Genomic DNA, 15,858 nt, shown 5'->3' with positions numbered 1-15,858 from the left:
TAGGCCAGAGATAGCGTCAATAACCAGAATCTTACCCTGAGACCTAAATAAATCAAATCAAAATTTAGATTCCAAATGCTGACTCATCCTGATCCCCTTTCAAAGAGTTTTCACAGCTTTTTTTAAGTCAGAGCACACCCCATTTTTATGTTATAAACTCTTCACGTCTTCAGAGATACAAAGTACATAATATAACTGAGGCAGGTGCTATCAGAGGCCCCCTATATGTCCCCTGGGCCCCCCTACAGGCCAGCAGCATCCTTCTTACTGCAAACATCTGTGACTCTGATATGAACTCCCCAAGCAGAAGTGTTGGGTAGTTAACGTGCTCTGGAGCAGCTGCAGTCCGTGACAGATGCGGGCTGATAGATAAACACCCCTGGCAAGAGAACTCTACCCTGTTGTAAGAACCACATTTTCTGCTTTCTGTATTTGATGATTTGACATCTGGGGTCTGGCCCCTGGAGAAACTGCCCCTCCCCGGGCTGGGTTGCCAGTTCCTGGGACGCCAGTTCCTGGGACAGTAATTCTCATGTCCAAATGCAGCTGTCACACACAAACCAGACAAGCGGGAACTCAGACCCCAGCTGCCTCCTGCACACAGAGGCTCTGCACTCTGGCCTAATCTCCTGTGCAAATCACCCCTTTCCAGTTCTTTCCCATGAAAGCCACAATAAAGGCTCCTGCCCACATTCTCCCTGCACTCCCCCTGCCTTGTGACTGACCCTGTGCTTCCCCTGTGGCCCTCTATAGTGTGGTGTGCCCCTTCCTCTCGGGATCTGTGAGTATACAAGCCGTCTCTTCAATGGCGGTCATCCCCCGATCTGTTGGGTTTACCATACCTGAATAACAATGAAACCTACATTTAAAAATAATGATCTCCCACACTTCTCCAGTAAGTTTGAGCCCCAGATGCCCAAGACATTGATCTGCTCTAGACCACGTTCTTTATTGGCCCCTTCCCTTCCCGCTCTCATTTTCCCACTTCTCAACTTGTGCTTCCTGGAACCCTCTCCCAAATAAACCACTTCTACTCAGATCATCACAGAGCTTACTTCTGGGGGGACCCAAGCTAAGGCAATAACCTGTAAAGACAGAGTTGCTCTGGTAGAAGCAGGACCTCCTCCCCCTCCTCTTCCCCTTCCCCTCCTCTTCCTCCTCCTCCTTCTAGTCCATCTTTATGGAACCCTAGGGCTCAATGGCACCCCACTCCAGTACTCTTGCTTGGAAAATCCCATGGACGGAGGAGCCTGGTAGGCTGCAGTCCATGGGGTCGCTAAGAGTTGGACACGACTGAGCGACTTCACTTTCACTTTTCACTTTCCTGCATTGGAGAAGGCAATGGCAACCCACTCCAGTGTTCTTGCCTGGAGAATCCCAGGGACGGGGGAGCCTGGTGGGCTGCCGTCTATGGGGTCGCACAGAGTCGGACACGACTGAAGCGACTTAGCAGCAGCAGCAGTGTATATATGTCAGTGCTACTCTCCCAGAACACAGTGTTCAGGAACTACTTTCTTAAACTATAGTGGTTGATCCCAGCCTCCTAAAAAATCCAAATGAAATCCATTATCCTCCTCCCAGCAATATTTTCAGAGGTTAAAAAACTTATACCTCAATTTTTCAAGTTTTAAAATTTTTTAACTTTTAAAGAATATAGAAAAATACCAATAGGAAATGATATACCTAATGGAACTCTATTTGATTAAAATAAATAATTTCTCTACCCAAAAGCCCAGTTTATTTCAAAGTAGTTGCAGGCACACATTGGTAGCCTGATTAATTGAGATTCATGTTAAACAGCAGCCTTTAAGCTGTATATAATGGAACAGTGTCTTTGATGGAAAAGGAGACTGGAGGGTATGCCAGTGTCTAAGGGCGCACCCACGTTCAAGGTTCTCAAAAGGGCTTATACAATCTCACTATTGTATTTCTAATACTTCCAAAATAACCTACTTAAATGTCAATTGCTAATCCTAGTATTTACTCCTCCACCACCATTATTAGTAAATCTTTTCTAAACGGGTTAATTGGCAATCTCAGGACAGTTATGGAGTCTGCTTTTTCAAAGAATGATTTGTAATTGGGTCAAGGGAAAGAATTCTTTGGGGTCTTCTTAAAGTATGAGTCACTCAAAACAGATTCTGTTTCACAAGATTGTGCTCCTTTCCTAGAGGACGCCTCTATTTGCAGATAACTATAGGGCACAGTTTATAACATTAGGTGGTAAGCTCCTATATTAGTCAGGATTCTTTTGGTTGCAAATAATGGAAAACCAACACAAATTGGCTCAATAAAGGGGAAATTTTACCACTGAACAGGCCAAGGCTTCAAGCATGGCTAGATCCAAGAGGTCATACAATGACTTCCATATTTATCTTGTTTCTTCACTTTTTGCTGGCTCCTTTTCACGTAGGCTCTTACCTCATAGTGGCAAACTGGCTCCCAGCAACTCTAGGCTTATATCCTATCTTCTTAGAAACCTCAATGCCAAGAGAATGCCTCTTTCCTGATTGTTGTAGCAAAAGCCTTGAGACTTCGTCGCACTTGACCAACTCATGTGCACACTCTGACCAGTTCTTATGGCCATGGGGTTGTGATGCTATGATTGTCCGGCCTGTGTCTCATGCCTGTCCCTGGAGAAGAGCTAAAGAGTCTTGTCCTGGTGCCAGATGAGCAAAGACCACAGAGGCTCTCTAAACAGGTGTAAGCTCCTCTCGGTGAAGGAGTCAGTCTAATAGTGCATGTTTTATCCCCTAGATGAATTGCAAGGGCAGGGTCTCGCCCTTGGGGTTCTGATGTCTGTTGTAGACTGGCAGTGTGTGAATGTCATGCTCTGACTAACGGGGTGTGGGGTCATGAAAAGGTGTCTTTACCTCCCAGGTTTCTTCCATAGTCACTGACAATAACACAACCTCTGTACCTTGAACTCACAAATGGATAGAATCTTAGAACCAAGACACAAAATAGGGGAGTTCTCTGAAGGTAGATGCTCTGAAATGCAAATAATTTATAGAGGAAAACTTACTGTTGGATGAGAGGGAAGTAGCCAGTGATTTTATCCTACTTTTGTGGGATAAACTCTGCAAGATCATATGGGATAAACCCTGCAAAATCATGTGGGATAAACCCTGAAAATTTTGCAGAATAAAACCCTGCAAAAAAGTCATCACTCCTGAGTTGCCTCCTCTGCAAAAAGAAAAGCACAGCCACAGCCCTCGCTGTTACTGGTTCTTTCCCCCATCTAAAAAAGATTCCTCTAAGGACAAGTAGAAACAAAACAGTGATGACAAAAGTATGCATTTCCTGGAGTGAGCTGGCTGGAGCCTCTGAACGTGTGAACCTCAGTCCCTGGTCAGGGCACTGGAAAACGCCTGCATGTAAAACTAAAGGAATAAATAAACAAGCCAACAAACACACTCATCATGGGCAAATGATGGCACTGGCACTGATGGAAGCCTGGATTGTTCCAGAACTTTTCCACTGAGCAGGAGGAGTAAGGGCATGCGGAAAAGACTCTTAGCTACAAGGGGTTTGGGTATCCCTGCGTGTGTGTGTTTTAATTTATTTATCTTTTAATTGAAGGATAATTGCTTTACAGAATTTTGTTGTTTTCTGCCAAATATCAGCATGAATTAGCCATAGGTATACGTATGTCCCCTCTCTCTTGAACCTCCCTCCCATCTCCCTCCCTGTGCTTTGCATGCCATAATTCTCAACCACTTTGCCACCCTAACAGCTATGAGGGGCTGCACGCTCTGGCAGTTACTGGGGCTCACTTGACTAGTAATTTTCTAGAAGGAGGCACCCCTTTTAGAAGAAGGCGTGATTTTAAAAAGATGTCCGAAACTGATCAGTCCTAATGAGGCTAGACGATAACTGTAAACTAACTTTGAAATTAATTGAAGTGAACTTCCTGGGCCTGAAATGCTCTGTGTCCAGGTTGGTATGTGGCTGGCTCTGTTCAGGTGTCTACCGAAATGTCACCTCTCTAGAGAGGCCTTCCCTGACCATCCATCCCATCTAAAGTCACCCCACATCCTGGTCACTATCTGTCACCCTTATTTGGGAATTACCAGGCGCACTGTCTATCTGCCTCTTTAGAATGTATGCTCAGCAAAGCAGGGCTGTGTCTGTCTCATGGTGGATCCTCATTCTCTTCCACCCTACCTGGCACATTTTAGCCACTCAGTAATGGATGGATGGATGCACGGGCCCCAAATTGCCTTTCGGTTTATGGCTCCTTAGCCCAGAAGGGAATCCATCGTGATGAAAGCAGGAAAGAAAATCTATCATCGGTCGTGTTTAAGAAGCTTATTATCCACAGTGTTTGTTGACACACCGTGGAATCCTGCATGTGAAATTAGAAAGGTGAAAAGGGATAGGAGGCTGTTAAGTCAACAAAGCCAACAAAAGCAAGTTTGTTCTTCCAGCATTCACTGCCCTAGAGGGTCAAGGGAGAGTCCCTGGCCTTGCTGTCAGCAGAATTTTAGGTGAGGGTGCAACGATGCAATTGATTCGAGTTACCTAGTTTCCATACGAAAGGGCACTTACAATTCAGCCAAATGGTTACAGCATCTGGGGGGATAAAATCTTTATTCCACTCTTTCTGTAGTTCCTGATGGCCAGGGAACAAATACCATCAATTCTGAGATTCGCGAGGCAACTCCAAAGCCTTCATTGGTTGCCTGTAGTTTGGATCAGTGGAGAATTCCATCTGTCAGGGTATTTGCTGCATCATAACAGTTGTTGAATTTTCTTCAGGCAACAGATGAAGAACTCTGTCTACCGGAGCCGGCAATCTCTGAACAGCCCGAGTCCGGGGGAAACAGAGATGGACCTTCTAGTAACTCGGGAGCGACCCCGGCGTGGGATACGTAACAGTGGATACGATGTAAGTGTCTGGTGGGCAGAGGTGAACGCCAGCTTTGCTTTTTCCTGAATGCAAAGGGGATAGAGCACTCTGTCATGTTTCAGTTTATTGAATATTAGTAGAATTTAAAAATACACTAAAATGTTTTCTATTTTATTATTCCTTATTTCCTCTTTTGCGAAGTAAGAGTAATTGGAATGTATCAGAGTAACAAATTATTGTTCACAGAATCTCAAGGTTTAAATTCAACCATTTTATGAATAGTACTTTATTGACCTTTAACTCAACAGCAATGCTAAATGCCCTTAATTTTTTCCCCTTTGTTCTTAGAAACTCAGTAGGAACCATGGCCGTGGGTTAGAATTCATTTGAACACGGGCGTCTTTTAATCCAGAGCACTGTTGAGAAGTTGGATTTGTTCCTGATTTCGTAACTCCTCAATATGCCATGGAAACAATGAGATTTCCCACAGAGCGGTTTGGTGATTTCACATGATGAAGCACATGCTTATGTGCAGGGGTGCTCCAGGCTGCAAAAATGTTTCTAATCCCATCAAACTCCCCAGGTGATGACTTAACAGTTTGGTGCCTCCTATCAAACTGCTTACCTCCCTTCACGTGTAGTTGCTCTCATGAGTTCGCGTGAAAGGTGCTCTGCTAAGATGTTCAATAGTGCTTTATGGTGTCCCAAGATTCAAATGGTTTGAATATACTCTTAGGTTTTATGAAAATGTTTCTTTCCTTTTCTTGTAAAATGTTTCTCTAATTACAAATACAAAATTTTCTGTAAGAGGAGTTATGATTCAAATATATCCAGATAAACTTTTGTTTTAATTGTGAGGTTGTAATTTGAAAGCTACACTTGCTTTCTGAAACATACGGTGCTAATTTGAAGGCAAGAAGGTTTTTCCCCCCTCGGAATTGGCCATTCTTTGCCACAAAGCTTAAAGTGGGATTTTTAATTGGTCCAATTAAAACAGAGATACTATACCTAATTTGAATTTCTAATTAGCTTCCTGACATTTAAACTTGATATCTGTGTTGGTGGTGATACCCTTATCTTTTATTTCTTTTTCATAGCTAAGAGTTAGGTGGTTTAATTTTGTAAAATTCCAGATGCTTTGGGCAAATCTCTTTTTTTTTCCTCCTCCAGATTAAAGTATTCAATGTTAAATTTTCTCCTCGTACAAATATTTCTTATGCCAAGCTTGGTCATCAATTTGATAATCAGCCTGTAGTTAAAAGTAGGGCATTTGAAATTTCCATTTAATCTCTCCCTACCAACAGTGAGTATTCTTCCTGGATGCTTGTAGTTTGGGAAACTTTTTCTTCTGCTCAGGAATATTCTGCTGATATGTGATAGCATTCTTAGTTTTTTTCAAGACTTGTATTAATAGATTTCTTATGACGTTCTAGACATAGATGTTTTCACAGTTTGGGGAAATAGGCCAGAACACTGTTAGGCTTGAAAAGAGAACACTGCCGGTGTTTTTCGCCACTGTGCCAGGACTTGGAGTGTTTACTGGATACTTTTGGAATGTTGCATTAGAACAGTAGGAGAGAGAGGATTTTTTTAAAAGGAGGTTGCTTACCTCTCACTGCTACTGCTGCTGCTGCTGCAAAGTCGCTTCAGTTGTGTCCGACTCTGTGCGACCCCACAGACGGCAGCCCACCAGGCTCCCCCGTCCCTGGGATTCTCCAGGCAAGAACACTGGAGTGGGTTGCCATTTCCTTCTCCAATGCATGAAAGTGAAAAAATAAAGTGAAGTCGCTCAGTCGTGTCCGACTCCTAGCGACCCCGTGAACTGCAGCCCACCAGGCCCCTCCGTCCATGGGATTTTCCAGGCAAGAGTACTCTCACAGTCATGTATAAATATTCCAATTACAGATTATTTTAAGGGAAGCCCACTTCATTTCAATAAATTTTTTAAAAATATGTGTTTCTTTGAAAAGTGTGTGTGATCACAAAAACATATGCAAATACAGGTTTCCTTAAGAGATGATGATCATCTGGGGAAAAATTTGAAGAATTTAAACTGTTGATGCTAAGAATGAAATGGTTTCCTTTATTGCCTCCTGAACCTTTTAATTACATGAGAGGTATTTGCTATCATTTGCTGACTGCCCACACTAGACCAGGCCCTGTTCTAGTCTTTTTATGTGTATAATGTAATTGTATCTGCTGTCACCAGACAAGTAGTTATTCTCATTATGCCCGTTGTACAGATGGGAAACTGAGGCTCTGGGCAGTTATGTAATATGTTTACCCATCTCCAGATCCTGTCCCCTTAACTACCCCTTAATACTGCTTCCATGTGCCCCCGCCATACTATATATCTGTTTTTACATAACATATGCCCTGTATTTCTGATCTCTCTAAGATGTCAGGTCTCACAAGAACTCTTGCATGGTGAACTCACGCAAGCAAAAGGTGGACCTGCAGATAAAGTAGAAAAAGAAGAGTCATAGTTTTAAATAATGCATGCATTTGTTTTCTGAATCTTGATTTTCCAAAAGTGCCAAAGCACTCCTGGCAGAAGAACCCAGTAGCTCAACAGTGAACAGGTCATTCAGTTGGAGGCATGTCATGCGTCCTTCTGGGCCTGGGCATCTTAAAGCCAGGCCAACATTTTCAAGTCTTTTCTGCCAGATGAGGGAATGCCAGAAGGACCCACTCCTTAACATGGTAGAAACAAAAGCACTGGGAGATTGATTTAAGTGTGAATTTTTCAAAGGTTGCCTGCGTTAGAGTCCCAAAGGAAATGCCTGCATGTAAAAATAAAGGAATAAATGAGCAAGCCAACAAACACACTCATCACGGGCAAACCTCAGCCCTGGGACTGATGGCCGCCTGGGTTGTTTCAGAACTTTTTGCACTGAGCAGGAGGAGTAAGAGCATGCGGAAGAGACTTAGCTACAAGGGGGTTGGGAACCCCTGTGTTTTACAGCAATGATTCTGAACCCTAACAGCTAAGACGTGCTGTACACTCCTGGCAGTCACTGGGGCTCACTTGAATAGTAATTTTCTAGAGGAGGCATCCCTTTTAGAAGAAGGAAGGATTTTAAAAAGATGTCCAAAACAGATCAGTCCTAATGAGGCCAGACCGTATCTTTAGACTAAATTTGACATGAATTGAAATGAATTCCTCACAGTGCATAAGTGGGTAGAAAAGATAACGTCAGCCTAATATTTCAAAATAAAAGTACCTATTTCAGGAATTTCCCTTGTGGTTCAGTGGTTAAGAATCTGCCTTGCAATGCAGGGGACATGGGTTCAATCCCTGGTCAGGGAACTGAGATCCCACGTGTTGCAGAGCAGCTAAGCCGCGTGCCACAGCTAGAGAATCCATGCACTGCAAAGAAAAGATCCTGCATGCTGCAACTAAGGACCTGACGCAGTTGTTGTGATGGCTTCCATTTGGAGGGGAATGAAATGTGATCTGGAAGCCCCCTGCCTGCCTGAGATAGCTTAGAGGGAGTCTGGGGCCTTCTCAGTAAACTTGTAAATCCTGTCGTTAACGGGAGGCTCTCCTGCTCTTAGGATTGTGGCATAAGAGTCAGAGACCAAGGTAAGGCACAAGGGTGCCCTGGTACCACATGCTGTGCCAGTGAAGGGCATAACCAACTACTGGTTTCATTGGGGAATGAACGGTTGGACTGGGGGATTTTGTCCCTTAGCAGAAGCCCCCTGCTGTTGCCCTCTGAACCACATGCTCCGTGTCAGCCCTGCCCCCACCCCCATCACCTCCTAAGCATCCCACCTAGAACTGGCTTACATAGGTCTCCCATCTCAGCCTTTCATTTCTTTATCTTGCCTCTGCTGACTAGTGTAAGCTGTTAATAACCCTGGCTTGATATGTTATCTCATGTTAATGTATAGGACCTTGTGTTTTGACAGAGTCCTTTAATCCCAGGGAAATATCTGATAATGGGAAATCAGGCTCCCTGGTTGAGGCTGAGGCAGAGGGAGGCATTTGGTGGTGAAGGGGGAGGTGTTTGGTGGTGAAGGGAGCCTTTCAGTGTCATCTAGACCTCTCCAGGCTGGTGGCTGCCCACAAAGAGACTTGTTAACCTACAGAGATGGAGGCCTCTTGGCATGTGGGGAACAGGAGGTGGTTTCTTGTTTGCAGGTTTGGGGGGCGGCAGATCAGGTTTCAGGATGGCCTAGTGACCCTGCTTGGAGCCAGGCCTCCCCTGCTGGGCTTCCTTCCCATGCAGGTGGGTTCCCAGTGGGCAGGAGACAACTTTCCTTGCTTAGTGAGCACTCAGGTGCCACCTGCCTGCTGGTTCTCTCTGGTCTCCTGTGTTCTGGATGCTGCCTGCTTCTGTTCTTGGCACCACCTACCCATCCTGCCTCTCCTGGGCTCTGAGACCTCTTAGCCTCTTGATCAGTGTGTGCATGTGTGCTAAGTCATGTCTGACTCTTTGTGACCCTAGAGACTATAGCTTGTGAGGCCTCTCTGTCCATGGATTCTTCAGGCAAGAATACTGGAGGGGGCTGCCATGTCCTCCTCCAGGGGGTCTTCCCAACCCAGAGATTGAACCCGCATCTCTTACATCTGCATTGGCAGCTGCTCACTGCAGGTCAGTGCACCCAGTACACTCTTGGTGTGGACACCTTGAGGGAAGGAAAGAAGGAGGATTGGACAGAGTTAAAGGTCCGGATGTGGTATAGGAACTACAAGACCTCCCCCCGGGGAGCGCTGTAACTCACGCAACCCTAAAGAGTTGTGTCAAGATTTCAAGAAGCATCTGGTTTCTTAGCCTCTAGTACTGACCAGTCCTTGTGTGTCCTTGGGTGAGGCATTTCACTTTAGCCAAGGACAGTTCCTAGTGAGAGAGCTGGCATTGCCTGTTCTCTCTAATGCCAGGGGAGAGCAAGGGTAATACCCAGATGACAGCCAAGGACTGGAGATGTGCCCATCAGCTAGGGAAGAAACCCTCGAGTCTGGAGAAGCACAGCACCATCCACCCCATGCTGGTTGCTCCTAACTCTGGTCCTTGGCCCACAGGGAGCCCTCAAATCCCTGTAGGATCCAAAGCTAGAGGACAAATTAGAACCCCACGTCGGTACTTGCTACCCCTTCATTTCTTCCAGCAAACATTTCTCAAGTGCACTGGATCCATTGCATCATTTGTGCGTTTAACATCTGCCAGTTCCACAATATAGTCTCTGAAAGATAAAAATATATATAGGGAAAATATATATAAGGGAAAAAATATAAATATTGCAAAAAAAAGTTAGCTTTTGCCTATATTCTGTTCATGTTGTGCATTATAGGTGACCTGTTTCTTATTTGTATAAGATTGTACACACAGGCCATGCATATATGCTATGTGGATGACGATGAATTTTCAAAGGTTTAACTACCTTCTCTGCTGGTATTAGCATCTGAGCCCCACATGTGATTCCACTGTACTACCTGTGTGAGGCTCTATGGAGAAGAGAAGGCGGATTAACTAGTGCTTGCCCCAAGGTGCTTTTGGAGGCTAGTGGAGGGGACACGTAGAGATATATGCAACATGTTGGGGTAGTGAACTTGGATGAGAACAGAAAGTCTTCCTGGAAGTCTGTTCCCGTCTGTCTCACTCACAGCTGCCAGAGGAATCCTTCTAAAATACACGCCCTTGTTTAAAATCCTTCAGTAGCTCCTCAGGGGGGCTTCCCTGAGGAAGCTCAACTGGTATAGAATCCATCTGCAATGCAGAAGACTCCGGTTTGATTCCTGGGTCGAGAAGATCCCCTGGAGAAGGGATAGGCTACCCACTCCAGTATTTGTGGGCTTCCCTGGTGGCTCAGATGGTAAAAAAAAAAAATCTGCCCGCAATGCAGGAGAGCCCTGGGTTTGATCCCTGAGTTGTGAAGATCCCTTGGAGGAAGGCATGGCAACTCAACTCCAGTTTTCTTGCCTGGAGAATTCCCATGGACAGAGGAGTCTGGTGGGCTACAGTCCATGGGGTTACAACGAGTTGGACATGACTGAGCGACTAAGCACAGCACAGCACAGCTCCTCGGGGCTTGGGAACAAGACTCGAACCCTATGGGGAGGGAGGTGGGAGGGGGGTTCAGGATAGGGAACACATGTACACCCATGGCTGATTCATGTCAATGTATGGCAAAAACGACTACAATATTGTAAAGTAATTAGCCTCCAATTAAAAAAAAAAAGACTCAAACCCTAAGCTTCCGGCTCAGGGCTCAGATGCTCCGGCTGGCCCCGACATGCCCTTCTGGCTGATGCTCACCGCTCCTTAAGCTACCTGTTGGGTCCAGCCCTCCCCGCCCTCTCCAGACTTGCCCTGTGGTTTCACATCTGCACATCTTTGCCTGTGCTTCTCTCTCTGTTCAGAACATCCATTCCCTCTGGCTTAAGTTGCTCAACCTCGGCACTATTGATCTGGGGGCTGGATAATTCTTTGTATGGAGGGAGGGCTGTCCTGTGCTTGTAAGATGGTCAGCAGCATCTCTGGCCTCTACCCACCAGCTGCCAATAGCCCCTCCCACTTGTGACTGCCCCAGAATGCCTCCAGACACTGCCAAGTGTCTTTTGGGGACAAGCCTGTTCCAAGTTAAGAACTGCCTATTCTTGGGACTTCCCTGGCTGTCTAGTAGTTAAGACTTTGCCTTCCAATGCAGGGGGTGTGGGTTCCATCCCTGGTCAGGGAGCTAGGATCTCACATAAACCTAAGACAGAAGCAATATTGTAACAAGTTCAAAAAAGACTTTAAAAATGGTCCACATCAAGAAAAAAAAAAAAAAATCTTCAAAAAAACCAAAACAAAACTGCCTATTCAGGCAGTGCTTTCAGAACTCGGTTAAATGCCTCCTTGAGAATCTTTTCCTCGACCCCGCATCTGGAGTCTGACTTAGTACCTGGGACTCACTTCATCAGGTTCCTTATTCCTGTTCCTCCCAAGTGCATTTACTTGTATTATTCCCCAACCCCCACCCTCCTCAAGGACAGAAATCATGTTTTATTCATCCTGGAAGCCTCAGCACTCAGAATCCGAACCAGCACATATCAGACGCAGTGTCTCTATTTGTTGAGCAAACGAACAAACAAGTGTCAACCAGAAGTGACTCTGGAGCTGAGACTTGAAAATATGGGGCAGATTTAGCTCAGAGCCATATAAACAATTGATTTGACTGGCTTATCAATACCATAGACAAATGCATGTTACTGTTTGAAGTTCAGTCTAAATGGTGGTTATGTTAGGATGCTTTGGCTAAAATAACAGAAAGCCCAGCCCAGCTCAGACTGTACTCATGAAGAACATGTACTGGGTAGAGTAAATGCAGGCCTGGTCTGACTGGTGCCCCTTTTCTCTGCATTATGCAGTGCTGCCCCCTCATATGTTGGCTTTAAGCACAGGTTGGTTCTCTCCACTGAAAATAGCCATTTCCTGCAGCAGCCTCGAGCCTTGTGTCTACATGCTGTGTTGGCCAACCCAAGAGCCAGCCATGAATTGAAAGTTTTTGGGTTTTTCACTCTAACTGAGCCACAGTAGGTCCAATGCCCACTCTACCCCTGTATCACTGGGGTGGGAGTGGTGGGCAGGGGGAGGGGGGTCCACTGGTTGATTTAACCCAGGCAGATGTCACCAGCAGAGCTGGGACAGGCTTAATCCCCCACCCCCACCCCAGAGACCGTGCCTGAGACCCAGGGAGAGGAGTGGATGGATGCTGAGGCCACCCCAGTACTTGCTCCTTGAGGAATATTGACTGTTGGGCCTTTTAAGGAGTAAAACCAGGAGAATCGTCCATGTCACTTGTCCCTCCAGTCTCAGCTGTTGGATAAACACACCTTTGGTTGACCACCCATAAAGGGAAAAATCGGCAAGGCGATGAGCCCATGACTACTTCTTCCCATGCGCTTGGGGAGGCCTGACTACTGTTGAAGGTTGTATCTTGGAGGCAGATAGAATGACCAAGAGGGATTTTGTGAATCTGTCTGGCTTTTTCAAGAGACAGGATGGGGAAAAGGAGATTTGAGTTGGCAATGGGGAGAGCCTGTTTTGTTACAGAATAGTGTTGGCTTGGGTTAAGCCTTGTTGCCTGCAGGGTCAACTAAGCTAAGAAGATAAGAAAAAGCAGGTAGTGACTCACCTTAAGAGCAAAAGCAAAATAGCTTCCCATGGCAGAAAGCCATTCTTGTGTGTTTATTTCAGGTTGGTCCCTTTTTAGTAAGTATTTGTTACTAACGCATGACTCTGGCTAATGTATTGTTCTCAGCATTCACAGGCAGTACTGTGTGATGGTTATGCTCATGGCCTCTGGAGCTAGGCTTGGTTCATGGTCCAGCTCGGTTGAACACTGGCAGTGTGAAGCTAGGCTAATTACTTCATCACCTGCTGTAGTTTCTCGAACTGGAAAATGGGCATACAAGTTGTACCTGCCTTATAGGGTTGTTGTGAGGATTAAGGGGCTTCCCAGGTGGCACTAGTGGTAAAGAACCCACCTGCCAATGCAGGAGACACAAAAGATGTGTGTTCGATCCCTGAGTCAGGAAGATCCCCTAGAGGAGGGCATGGTAACCCACTCCAGTATTCTTGCCTGGAGAATCCCCATGGACAGAAGAGACTGGCAGCTACAGTTTATGGGATGCAAAGAGTTGGACACAACTGAAGCAACTTAGTACCCACGTGAGGATTAGTAAGCATGTGAGGATTAAATGCATTATGCTCATAAAACACATAGAAGATGCACAGTGAATATTAGCTGTTGTTGCTATGGCTAATATTCCATGAAGGAGAGAAGGATATTCTTTTTTCTGTTTCTTTTCCATTCTAACACTTTAGACACTTCAGGCCTGCTGTGAATTTTCTCACATACTGTGATATTGTGATTTACAATAAGAAATATGTCACTTGGGGACTTCCCTGGTGGTCCAGTGATTAAGAGACCACGCTCCCAATGCAGGGAGCCTGGAGTTCCATCCCTGGTTGGGGAACTAGATCCCACATGCCACAGCTGAAACCTGGTACAGCCAAAAGAAAAAGAAAGAAAGAAAGAAATACATTATTTGGTCTTAGTCCCTGCTGCTGGCCCAGAGCTAGCTCTAAAACCCCTTGGGATTTCCTGAGTGATGGGAACATTAAATGTTCTTCATGTTAAAGAGGTGACCTGGAAAGCACCTAAGGATGGTGGCTGGTTGCCTGTGGAGCCCAATATGTGATTTCCAACCTCATGCCCACCGCCAGGGAGGGGAGATGAACTGGAGATTGAGTTCCATGGCCAATGGCCAGTGATTTAATCAATCATGCCTAAGCAAAGGAGCCTCCATAAAAACCTAAAAGAAGTGGGTTTGGAGAGCTTCTAGGTTGGTTTACAGGTGGCGATTCTGGAAGAGTGGTACCCTCAGACAGTATGAAAACTCCCTGCCCTTCCCCCTAGTGCCTTATGCATCTCTTCCATCTGGTTGTTCTTGATTTATGTCTTTTAGTGATGGGCCAGCAATCTAGTAAGTAAAATGTTTCTCTGAGCTTTCTGAGCTGCTCCAGGAAGTTAATTGAACCTAAAGAGGAGGTTGCTGGAGCCTCTGATCTCTGTCTAGCTCATTGGTCAGAAGCACTGGTGACAACCTGGCCTTGGGACTGGCCTCTGCGGTGGGGAGGGGGCGGTGGGGATGGAGGGCAGTCTGGTGGGACTGAGCTCTTAACCTGTGGCATCTGATGCTTTCTCCGGGTAGTGTCTGAAATGAGTTGAACTGTAGGACACCCAGCTGGTGTCAAGAATTGGATGTGTGGGGAAAAAACTTACACATTGGTGATCAGAATTGTACTCACTAAAGAGAGGATTGGATTCCTCAAAGGGCGTCTTTCTCCAGCATGACTGGGCTGGACAAGGGCTTTGTAAGGGGTACCCGAGACGCTCCCTTTCTGCCCCAAGGACACAGAGATCACACGTCCAAAGGTGAGCTCTAAGAGCACATTTCGCCAAACACAGGGTTCAGTTCAGTTCAGTCGCTCAGTTGTGTCTGACTCTTTGTGACCCCATGAATCATAGCACGCCAGGCCTCCCTGTCCATCACCAACTCCCGAGTCTACTCAAACTCATGTCCATCGAGTCAGTGATGCCATCCAGCCATCTCATCCTCTGTTGTCCCCTTCTTCTCCTGCCCCCAATCCCTCCCAGCATCAGGGTCTTTTCCAATGAGTCAACTCTTCACATGAGGTGGCCAAAGTATTGGAGTTTCAGCTTTAGTATCAGTCCTTCCAGTGAACACCCAGGACTGATCTCCTTTAGGATGGACTGGTTGGATCTCTTTGCAGTCCAAGGGACTCTCAAGAGTCTTCTCCAATGTTCAAAAGCATCAATTCTTCAGCGCTCAGCCTTCTTCACAGTCCAACTCTCACATCCATACATGACCACTGGAAAAACCATACCCTTGACTAGATGGACCTTTGTTGGCAAAGTAATGTCTCTGCTTTTGAATATGCTATCTAGGTTGGTCATAACTTTCCTTCCAAGGAATAAGTGTCTTTTAATTTCATGGCTGCAGTAACCATCTGCAGTGATTTTGGAGCCCCAAAAAATAAAGTCTGACACTGTTTCCCCAACTATCTCCCATGAAGTGATGGGACCAGATGCCATGATCTGAGTTTTCTGAATGTTGAGCTTTAAGCCAACTTTTTCACTCTCCTCTTTCACTCTCATCAAGAGGCTTTTTACTTCCTCTTCACTTTCTGCCATAAGCGTGGTGTCATCTGCATATCTGAGGTTCTCGATATTTCTCCCGGCAATCTTGATTCCAGCTTGTGCTTCTTCCAGCCCAGCGTTTCTCATGATGTACTCTGCATATAAGTTAAATAAGCAGGGTGACAATATACAGCCTTGATGTACTCCTTTTCCTAGTTGGAACCAGTCTGTTGTTCCATGTCCAGTTCTAACTGTTGCTTTCTGACCTGCATATAGGTTTCTCAAGAGGCAGGTCAGGTGGTCTGGTATTCAGTAGTTTACTTTCTGTTGTTACTGAGTACTATTCCGTT

General features: G+C 45.6%; 1 protein-coding gene across 1 annotated transcript in view; it reads left to right on the top strand.

Moving 5' to 3' along the window:
• KIAA1549L (KIAA1549 like) overlaps positions 1-15,858 on the top strand; it is a 128,983-nt gene that overhangs the window by 77,165 nt on the left and 35,960 nt on the right. The window contains exon 17 of the mRNA XM_070383083.1: positions 4,762-4,891. Coding sequence (XP_070239184.1) covers positions 4,762-4,891 — 130 coding nt within the window. The remainder of the gene's footprint in view (positions 1-4,761; positions 4,892-15,858) is intronic.

Source organism: Bos mutus, chromosome 15 (genome assembly GCF_027580195.1).
Source record: "Bos mutus isolate GX-2022 chromosome 15, NWIPB_WYAK_1.1, whole genome shotgun sequence".
NCBI classification, from domain to species: domain Eukaryota; kingdom Metazoa; phylum Chordata; class Mammalia; order Artiodactyla; family Bovidae; genus Bos; species Bos mutus.
Note: the sequence above shows the minus strand (reverse complement) of the source record. Positions and strands in the feature narration are given on the sequence as shown.